This window comes from Perissodus microlepis, chromosome 19 (genome assembly GCF_051167445.1).
Source record: "Perissodus microlepis isolate ML-2025 ecotype Zambia chromosome 19, ASM5116744v1, whole genome shotgun sequence".
Lineage (NCBI taxonomy): Eukaryota > Metazoa > Chordata > Actinopteri > Cichliformes > Cichlidae > Perissodus > Perissodus microlepis.
In genome coordinates this window covers 10118723-10129872 of record NC_140479.1, presented here as the reverse complement: position 1 = coordinate 10129872, position 11150 = coordinate 10118723, and the positions used below count along the sequence as shown (strand labels likewise).

Here is an 11150-nt window from a genome sequence, read left to right as displayed (position 1 = left end):
CTACCCCGTAAACCGTCCTACCCGTTGTTCCTGAGCATGTGCGCGCATGCGCACAACACAAAAAGGGAAGCTAAGCGCATCCGGCTGTGATTTCACGCTACTCCGTTGTCATATTTGCAGGAGAATAGGTAAGTAGTAAGTATTAGTACTTTTTATTGACGTTGATACTTGATTTTTTAAGCCTTTGTGATTGTTTGTCAATATTAAAGTGAAGTCGCTATCTGCTTTCTGCACAAAACTGTCGAATTTGCAGATTCGGTGAAGTCTGCTGTCAAGTTACTGGACACGTGGTATTTGCACAACACTTTTGAGTCCGCAGCTTCGGTGTTTTAAGGCTGTTTCGGTAATGTCGTTATTTAATAAGTTTAATTATTTGCATTGTTAACTGCACATATTGAAGCTCATAAGAAAATGTTTACTGACATTCGTAGATATGGAGAAGAAGTGGGAAGAGATTTACACGTTCATTTCTGCGGGCTCCTACCCTTCAGGATATGACAAGGCGCAGAGGCAAAACCTCAGAAGATATGCCTCAAAATTCAAACAAAAGGGTCAGTAATTTATTGTTAATACTAACAACTCATATATGTGGTTAAATTAATTTCTAAATATATATTGTTTTACTGCAGATGGAGAACTCTTTGTTGGAACCAGAAGAGTAGTAAAAACCATGGATGATGCCAGGAAGATATTTCATGAGTTTCATTCATCTCCAATTGGAGGACACACTGGCACACACAAAACGCTAAATGCAGTGTGTTCCAGATTTTACTGGTTTGGTATGACAGTTGACATTAAAACATGGGTATGTATTAACTGTTTGTACTGTTGTTAAATAGCGTTTAAAATAAGCAAATTTTTTGATATCAGTTAAAAGAGAAACTGTACACTTGCAAAATATAAATAAATATGGTTAATTAGTGATATTACAGTAATAACCTGTAGGCCTGGCAGAGATTTGAAGATGCGCACACAAACTATTGTTGCTAAATAGTTTGTTGTTCGTTAGAGAATGTCATTAACTGTTTTTGTTTTTTACAAATGAGAATGTTGAACATTTACGTGAACTCCATAAATATTTTTATCTTAAAGATTCTGGAATGTGACCAGTGTCAAAAAGTTGGGAAACCACTGACTGCTGTGCAACCGTTGCAGTTTATTCAGGTAAATATTATGCCCCGTTTACCCATCAAACTATGCTTGTAGCTCATATTCATAAAGGCAGGAGGGTTTGCCAACTAATTTTAGCCATCAATGTTAATGTGTACATTATACAAATTGTTATTCAAATTATTAATTTGTCCTTGATAGGTGTCTGAAGTGTGGGAACTTATTGGTATAGATCTTACTGGACCTCTTCCTAAAACTTCAAGCGGCTTCCAGTATATACTTACTGCAACTGACTACTTTTCAAAATGGGTTGAAGCTTTCCCATTAAAAACAAAATCTGCATCTGAGGTAGCCCAGCACTTGTGCTCCATTATATATAGACATGGCTGCCCCAAAAGGATTTTGTCAGATCAAGGCAGAGAGTTTGTGAATGAAGTAAGTGTTAAATAATTTTCAGTTACATTTTTTAACTTTACTTCACTGGGGTCAAAGTTTTTTTCTTGTGTGCTTGTATAAGTATAACCTTGTCCTTATCTGTTGAAGCTCAACTCTGATCTTTGCAAGTTATTGCAAATTGAAAGAAGTGTCACAGCAGCATACCATCCACAGACCAATGGTCTAGATGAAAAGACCAATGACAACATAAAAAGGTATGCCTAATTTTTAATCTAACAGTTTTTAATAACATTACTTATGTTATTCAAACTTAATTGTTACTTAATAATTTATTAATTTATTTACTTCTAATTAAACTTTCATTACTGTCTTTACATATTTCTATGCCTGCATTTAGAGCCCTCTGAAAACTGGTGAATGACCAGCAGAATAACTGGGATCTGTATCTAGAGCCCACCCTGTTTTCACTTCGGTCAAAAGTACACACCACAACAAAATACACACCTTTTTTTCTGATGTATGGAAGAGAGGCAGTATGTCCATCAGAAGTGCCTGCTCAAGTGCCGGTGAGTGTTTGTCAAATTCTTTCTATGTTAGAACAAAGAATTGAAACCATTTAAGAAAAAAACCCAGAAATGTCTTTATGAATATGATATCATCTTGTTTTAATTGCTAATATCTACAAAATTTTAGATTTCCAACATCATTCTGCCAGACGACAAAAGGTACAGTGACTATGTACAGTCTGAAAGTGAAGCACAACATGCAGTTAAAGAAACTGCACAAGAAAACATTGCGAAGTCACAAGACAAGCAAAAGGTTGCATATGCCAAGCGGGCCCTGAAAAAGTACAAAAATGTTGTGTACAATGTAGGGGATCAAATTCTGCTTCTAAATATGAGGAAACGTGGGCGAAAAGGAGGAAGACTTGAACCGGATTTTTCAGGTCCCTACACAATTGATGACTTCAGTGGAAAATATGTTAGACTGAAAAACGCTGAGGGAAATACTTTAAAAAGTCTATACAGTATTGACCACATTAAACCCTATAGAACAAGCCACCCTGTCCAAGTCTCAACTCCAACTGAACCTGTTGAGAGTAGCCCATCTTCTGAGATGTGGCCTTGCAGTCCTCAGCATCATCATGAAGCGCTGCAAAATAACAGATCCTCTGTCATTCAGTTTGCACCAAAAATAGCTCAGGTAAAATCAGTCCAAGCACCAGAAGAGCTTGTACCAGTGACCCCCCAGAAACCCAGCACGCAGGAAAAAGGTGGCATAGCTAAAAATCTCATTCTGACCGGTTGGTCAATTGTTGCCAGTTTGGCTAGTCAAATGGATACTCCCCTCTGGCATGTTTATGTTGTTGGCCCGTTGGCCCTTGTCTGCTTGTGGCCCATTGGCCATTGACCACTTGTGGCCCGTTGGCCATTGACCACTTGTGGCCCGTTGGCCATTGACCGCGATTTTAGAAATGGCAACTGTTATTACTAAAGAAACTTATCATATTTTATTTTTTAGTGAAGTGGCTTTGGGCTGCAAAAGACACCGGGCGTGTAGAGGCAGTCGTTGGGCCATACAAATTGTATGACTCTTCTTTTCGCACACTGGAGGACAGTGGGTGGCTTTCTGATGAGGTAAGTGAAGTAATCATTTTTGGTCCTAGTGGTGGTCTGTAAAAATAATCTTCTTTTAATCCAAACAGGTCATTGATGCATACCTGCACTGCCTCATTAGGAAACAAAAGGCAAGTAAGAACGTATGCCGGTTATTTCACAAAAGTATTTTATACAATTTTGTAATCTTTTAAAAAAAAAAAAATCTTGCATTTTTCAGAAACCCGTGTATCAGTTGTCTTGCGTTGTTGCAACCTCTCTGTTTTCTGGGAAGTTTAAATGTGTCAGCAAGGTAATGTAGATGTTATATTGGTTATATAGTGTATGTTATGTAAATAAATCTAAACCTTTATAAACTTAAAAATATTCCACAGATGTTGTTTCCGGCTGAGGACATTTGGTTGTGCCCACTGAACTCTGGTGCACACTGGATCCTTGTGGTACATGTTCACACCTCATGTGTTTTTTCTCTTTTTTGTTTTACTGTTCTTTTTAGCAGCATATTCTTATTTTGAAAATGCTTACAATTGATTATGTTTACTTAAGTGAGTGTAATACACATATTCTACTAAATACAATTTTTATTTTAGGTTGTCAAAATCTCCTCACAATCTGTACTGCTGTTAGACCCTCTTGGAAATGAAGGTTGTTATGAAAGGAAAGTTATGCGTAACTGGAGGTATTCATCATTCATTAATTATCTGTTTTGGGTTGTTTGGTTTGTGGGGTTTTTTTTTCTTTTTATTTAGAGCAAAATGCTGGCTACATTTTAAAAACTTGTTTTGTTTTTATTAGGAATTTTCTGAAGATGAAAGGAAAGGAAGAGTCCAGAGTGGATTGGAAAATGGAGACTCTGCCACACAACAAGCAGATGGACTCCAGCAGTTGTGGAGTTTTAGTGTTGAAGGTATTTAATAAGCAATTGTATTTAATGTATTTAACTAGAATTAAGTTAATCAATTGCAATTACTGTAACATATTTTACAGTTTGCCGAACACTACCTTCTGAGTGGAGAGGTTACTAGGGTGCTGTCTACTCCAGAAGCCATTGGGCTGCACCACACTGAAATTGCTTACGAACTGCTAGAACATCAAAGTAAGTTGAGTCATGTGCTTTTGTATTGCAATAGCACTTTCAGTTTTGTTTAAAACTGTTAGGTTGAACGTCAGTGTGTTTCTAGGTAATGCTGATGACTACTGTGTGGTTTGTTCCATGCTGGAAGCCGATCCTGACTCCAGTATGATTGAAATGGTAAAACAAATAAACCACAAATGCAATATACAGTGGCTTGCAATAGTATTCGGCCCCCTTGAACTTTTCCACATTTTGTCACATTACAGCCAAAAACACAAATCAATTTTAATTGGAATTCCACGTGAAAGACCAATACAAAGTGGTGTACACATGAGAAGTGGAACAACAATCATACATGATTCCAAACAATTTTTACAAATGAATAACTGAAAAGTGGGGTGTGCGTAATTATTCAGCCCCCTGAGTCAATACTTTGTAGAACAACCTTTATCTGCAATTACAGCTGCCAGTCTTTTAGGGTATGTCTCTACCAGACGGGTAGAGACATTGGTCTTTCACGTGGAATTCCAATAAAATTGATTCACGTTTGTGAATGCAATCTGACAAAATATGGAAAAGTTCACGGGGGCCGAATACTTTTGCAAGCCACTGTAGTAATTATTTTCTCATCAAATTCATAATGTTGGTTAATACACTTACACCCCCCCCCCCCCTTCTCCCTCTTCAGGTGCAGTGCGAGTTTTGTTCCAGATGGGCACATTTTGGATGTGCTCAATATGAGAGCAGCCTGGTCAAGTACCTGTGCGACAAATGTGCATAATTTGTACACTGTTTCTTTTTCAGTTCTTTCTCCCTGTGTTCTGTTGGATCTATAAATGTCAAATATATGTATCTGTAAATATATTCAGTAAATATATACTGTAACTATAATGGAGTGAGTTCATTGTCAAAGTTTATATAGTCAGGTGTTCCAATCACTTCAATGGTGACAGCTGTATAACTTAAGCACCTTGGCATGCAGACTGCTTCTACAAACAAGTGCCAAACCATGCTACTGTTGTTATTATAAAGTAGAAGCATAATTCTGATGGGAAGAATTACATGCCAAAACATGCTACCGTTGTTATTATAAAGTAGAAGCATAATTCTGATGGCAAGAATTACATGCCAAAACATGCTACCTTTGTTATTATAAAGTAGAAGCATAATTCTGACGGGAAGAATTACATGCCAAAACATGCTACCTTTGTTATTATAAAGTAGAAGCATACTCTGACGGGAAGAATTACGTGCCAAAACATGCTACCTTTGTGAATGTGACCTACAAGCACACTTTAATGGGTAAAAAGAAGTGTCAAACCGTACTGGCTTTATGAATATCAGCTACAAACATACTCTGATGGGCAAAGTTAAGTGGCAAACTGTCATACCTACTTAAATTTTTGCTGGAATTATTATTTGGCAGCAGAAATGTGCATAAATTACGTACAGTAGGACATTTTGCCAAAGTAGGGCAGTTTGTCATATGGCAGCGTAAAATTATCCTACTGGTAGGATGGTTTGCCAAAGTAGGACTGTTTGTCAGGGGACACCGTAAAATTATCCTACGGGTAGGACGTTTTGCCAAAGTAGGATGGTTTGTCAGAACACCGGCGTAAAATGGCAGCAAAAAATGTTAAAACCCGCAGTACTATTCAAACACAACTGAGGCCTAGTTTGCAAACCGCGACCACACCCTCGAGTGAGCCGTCGTCTCCTGCAAAGCCCCCCACATGTCAAGCTAATCCTGATATTGAGGCTCTCAAGGTCGAGTTGCTGGCTTCGCTGAGGAAAGATATCGCCGACATCTTTAAAAAGGAGCTTCAGGATACTCTGGGTGATGCTTTGTCTACCATTAAGTTCGACTTGCAGGCGGTGAAGACGCAGCTGGCGATCGATAAAGCTGCCAATGACGCTACCATGTCTGAGCTAAAAGGTACGGCCAAGGAGATGGAGCACGAATTTGTGAATGAATTTGATGGATGAAAAGATGAATTTTGTGAATTTATTTCAAGCTCTATTGAGGAGTTCTTGTCCTTCAATCAGGATGATTCTGTTTCATATTCTCTGCTATGGGAGACTCTTAAATGCTACCTAAGAGGTCAAATTATTTCTTACTCTGTCCGTGCTAATAAAAAGATTAATGCCAGGCTTAAAGAACTTATAGCTGCAATTAGTAACCTTGATCAAAGTTATACACTGAACCCTTCTCCAGAATTACTGAAGCAGCGCCTTGATTTACAAGCAGAATTTAATCTTATGTCAACCAAAGAGGCTGAGCACTTATTACTACGCAGTCGTGGCTCATATTACGAATATGGTGACAAGGCTAGTTGCTTGTTGGCACATCAGTTACGACGTCAGGTCTCCTCGCGTGTGATACCCAGTATTAAACACTCTTATGACAATATTACTACAGATCCCTTGGAAATTAATTCTACCTTTAAAACATTTTACTCTTTGTTGTACAAGTCCGACTTTCCCACGGATAAAGCTAAAATGAATGCATTTCTTCATAATCTTTCAAACCCTGTTATTGGTGCTAATGATGCGGGGCAATTGGACTCCCCATTATCTGTTGAAGAAGTATTAAAAGCTATTACAGTTATGCAGTCTAATAAAGCCCCGGGCCCGGATGGGTTTCCAATTGAATTTTATAAAACATTTATTGGTAAATTGGCACCATTGCTTTTGTCTGTGTTTAACGAATCCTTGGAAACGGGTTCATTACCACCTACTTTCACATAAGCAACCATTGCGCTCCTTCTCAAAAATGACAAGGACCCAACCTCCTGTGGTTCCTATAGGCCATTATCTCTGCTTAATGCCGATGCAAAGGTATTGGCTAAAGTAATTGCATCTCGCCTTGAGGATGTGCTTCCTCGAATTATATCTGAAGAGCAGAATGGCTTTATAAAGGGACGGCAATTGTTTTTTAATACCCGTACACTCTTTAATGTTATTTACTCAAAGCGTCTATCTGAACTTCCTGAACTTGTGATTTCTTTAGATGCTGAAAAGGCTTTCGATAGGGTGGAGTGGGAGTACTTGTTTGCAGTTTTAGAGAAATTTGGTTTTGGCGATAAATTTATTTCCTGGATTCGGCTTCTTTATTCATCCCCTAAAGCCAGTGTTCATACTAATGATGTTTACTCTGATTATTTTGCGCTGGGTAGTGGTTGCCGTCAAGGTTGCCCTTTGTCTCCCTTACTCTTTGCCATTGCCATCGAGCCTCTGTCTATTACATTGAGATCTTCTTCTGTATTCAGGGGAATCATCCGTAATGGAATTACACATAAAGTATCATTGTATGCGGATGACTTGTTATTATATATGACTGACCCTGCATGCTCCATCCCTGCTGTTTTAAGTATTCTGGAGAACTTCAGTTCGTTTTCAGGTTATAAATTAAATTTGGGGAAAAGTGAGTGTTTTCCTGTTAATACAGCAGCACGTCAACTTCAACAGTCCGATCTGCCCTTTCGTCTCAGTCCATCTGGGTTTAAGTACTTAGGGATTAACGTGACTCGCTCTCTAGCTGGCCTTAAATCAGTGAATTTGTCTCCTCTTATATCAAGGATCACATCTGATATTCAAAGATGGGGTAATCTCCCCCTTTCTTTAATCGGTAAGATTAATGTTGTTAAAATGAACATCTTACCAAAATTTTTATTTTTATTTCAGTCAATTCCCTTATTTTTGCCGAAACATTTTTTTTGTTTCACTGGACAAGATTATTGGTTCTTTCATTTGGGGAGGGAAGCTACCTAGGGTCTCTAAAACTTTGCTGCAGCGATGCAGATTTAGTGGACTTGCATTACCTAATTTTTTAGCCTACTACTGGGCCGCTCACATCCATAAACTTTGCTACTGGCTAAAATCTTCTGGTTCCTCGTGGTGTAAATTGGAGCTATCATCATGTAAGGGCTCTTTACCGGCTTTGCTCTATTCCTCTTTACCCGTAAAACCCTCTCTGTACACTGATAATCAGGTGGTTCTTAACACACTCAAAATCTGGTTTCAGTTTAGACGTCACTTTAATTTTGTAATGCCGTCTTCCTCGGGTCCTCTAAGCGACAACCATTTGTTTCCCCCTTCACTTTTGGACTCGACATTCTCAGTGTGTGTGACAAGGGTATAAAACAGTTCAAACATTTATACGTGGATGGTGTTTTCGATAGTTTTCCCACCTTATCTTCTCGTTATAATCTCCCTATTACCCATTTGTTTCGCTATTTTCAAATTCGAAATTTTGTTGCCAAGTGTTTCCCAAATTTCCCCTCTTTACCTCCAGAACAGCAGTGGGAAACTACATTATCATTTATTCCTCATCACAGAGGAACCATTTCGAAACTCTATGATGCTATTCTGTCTTTTAGTAACCACTCTAATGTTAAGCTTAAGTGTACATGGGAAGGAGAACTAGGAATTCGACTACATGAGGAGTCTTGGGAACAGGCTATAGCGAGGGTACGATCTTCCACCTCCTGTGCTCGTCTTGGACTTATTCAATTTAAGGTCATACACAGGGTGCATATCTCTAAGTCTAGACTTTCTGAATTGTATCCAGAAGTGGAAAATAAATGTGATAAATGCCATGGTTCTCCTCGTCACCTTAGCCACATGTTTTTTCTGTGTCCTGAGCTCTACAAGGTTTCTGGACAGGGTATTTTGCTATTATGTCAACTGTTCTTGGGGTAACTCTTCATCCTTGTCCTCTGATTGCTGTATTTGGGATTCCTGTTCGCTCACTTACACTTGATTCCACACAAAAGGATATTATAGCCTTCACATCCCCTATTAGCGAGACGTCTAATATTGTTGCATTGGAAGTCTGTTAAGTATCCTACTATTTCCCGGTGGCTTAAAGATGTCATGTTTTTTTTAAAACTTGAAAAAAATAAATATACGTTGAGAGGTTGCACAGCCAAATTTTTTCACAAGTGGCAACCCTTTATCTCTTATTTTGCTAGTCTAGAGGTATTGCCTGTTTAAATGTACTTCTGTTACTGTTATATTCCTCTAATATGTTTGATGGTTGTGTTGATCTGTGTGGGACTGGGGGGGGGGGGGGGGGGGGGGGGGGGGGGGGGGCGTTTTTGTTTTTTTTTTAAATATATATATATATATATATATATATTTAAAAGCCAATACCTTTTAAATCAATACTCTCCATGTTCATACTCAAGTGTGCTCTGACAGTACACTCCAGATTTTGGAGCTTCCTGTTTTGTGTTAAAGCAAAGCTGGGAGAAAACCAGTTTTAAGCCTGAAACAGAAAAAGTCTTAAAAATTGAAAAGGAATATTATTGACATAGAAAACCTCTTTTCTAGTCTTACAGACACTTTACTCCACGCTGCTCACATCCAGACAAATACATTTGGGACTGTTGGAATAAACCGGAGCACCTGGTGTTCACTCACACACCTGCAGGAAGTACCACACCGTGGCACCCATCACACATAAAAAGGTTTGTTTTGTCAATTTAAACACCACCTTAACTGCAATACAGATATCAACTCAGCAGATTGATGATTTGTTTAAGTGTTAACTATTAGGGGGGAACACAATGGGAAGACGAGCACTGACCAGCAAACTACTTTGTAATTGGATTGCTGGATCCACAGCCAGGCTGCTGATGTGCTCATTTCTAATCTCGTCCATCCCGGTTTCTCCCAAAGAAAATCATCTTCAGCTCGGCCTCCTGTCTCCAAACCAAACACCACAGCAGGTCTCACTGCCATCTTGTAAACTCTCCTTTTCACACCTGCTGCTATCCTTCTGTCACACCTTACTTCTGACAATCGTCTCCACCTGCTCCACCCATCCTGCACTGACGCCAGATACTGAAACTATTCTACTTTCACTACTTCAGCTCGATGTGTCTTCTCCTTTCTGCCTGCCGTCACAGTAGTATCATTAAAAGCAGTATTACACCCACGTTAACAAAACAATTTCCAAAATATGGGATATTTGATGTATGACGTAACTTATAGTTAAAGAGCTTTCAAAATGTATTTAAAAGAAAAAACTGCTCTGGCTTCACGTATTAAAAATCGGCTGTATGTTCTTGTAACACCACAAGATGGCGCACTGAGACAGCTTCTTTTACCCAGGTGAGTCATTAAGCGTTTATTCTTACTGATGACCTCCACAGAGAAAACGTTTTAACAGTGTGTTTAGTGTGGACTGCTCACCTGCTGTCGGGCAGCCTCTTCCTGTCCACGCTGTGCACGCCTGGGAGGCAAAGGTGGAGGGATGACGGCTGGAGCTCTTTGAGAAGTGGACCACACAATAAGTAAACGAATAAAAGACGTAAATACACGACCCATATTTCGACCTTTGGCTCGACGAAGCAGTGAAATAACCGAGATCCGTCTGTGATCCTGTGCGCATGCGTCTCCAAATGCAGAAAAAACATGAGGATTTGGCGCCACCTTCTGAGTATTGTTTTCCTAGTTAAATGTACACATTTGTCTTAAGTAAAAAGAAACTTACAATTACAAGCTACAAGTATTTAAATATTTTTAAATAAATATTTTTAAATAATATTTTTAAATCATTGAAATAAGCCGATCTGTGAGCGCGCAGTCTCAGAAACAACAAATATTACCTGTGAGGCTCACCATCCCCTCCTTCTTGGACGCTGACAGATGTCGTCTCAGGACTCCGACAAGCAACAGCATCAAACTCTCCTGAGCGCTCATGATCATAAACTTTATTTTTAGTCATTCAATTTTTTAATTAAAATTTTAGATTTGTGCAGATTTGCCTCACGCCACTGTGCGAACAAAGGTATTTCTATTACAATGTCTACAAAAAATTTGTGATTATTTTATTATTTGTTTTATCTATAAATAAAAAATATATATGCAAAAGAAAGCAGACAGTTTTATGAGCTCTGAATTAGACAAATCAGTCCAAAAAGAGAAAGAAAGAAAAGAAAAATCAG

The 11150-nt window shown here is 38.7% G+C and overlaps 1 protein-coding gene and 1 long non-coding RNA gene across 2 annotated transcripts; both read left to right on the top strand.

Annotated features, from left to right (window-relative positions):
* Positions 1-499, top strand: LOC146365503 (uncharacterized). Its single transcript, XR_014798676.1, has 3 exons — positions 1-128; positions 254-343; positions 432-499. It is a non-coding gene; the product is annotated as an uncharacterized LOC146365503 (long non-coding RNA).
* A 2123-nt stretch (positions 500-2622) lies between these two features.
* On the top strand, positions 2623-6183 carry LOC146365502 (uncharacterized). The gene is made up of 10 exons (XM_084915547.1): positions 2623-2709; positions 2979-3143; positions 3212-3253; positions 3343-3414; positions 3497-3562; positions 3713-3801; positions 3918-4029; positions 4110-4218; positions 4304-4374; positions 5923-6183. The coding sequence occupies exons 1-10, from the start codon at positions 2623-2625 to the stop codon at positions 6181-6183; spliced, it is 1074 nt and encodes a 357-aa protein (XP_084771673.1).
* Positions 6184-11150: the final 4967 nt, after the last annotated feature.

Coding starts and splice junctions, on each gene's coding strand:
- LOC146365502 (XM_084915547.1), top strand. CDS start 2,623: ATGTGGCCTTGCAGTCCTCAGCATCATCATGAAGCGCTGCAAAATAAC. Junction 3,415..3,496: donor AGTTTAAATGTGTCAGCAAG/GTAATGTAGATG, acceptor AATATTCCACAG/ATGTTGTTTCCGGCTGAGGA. Junction 3,563..3,712: donor GTGCACACTGGATCCTTGTG/GTACATGTTCAC, acceptor TTTTTATTTTAG/GTTGTCAAAATCTCCTCACA.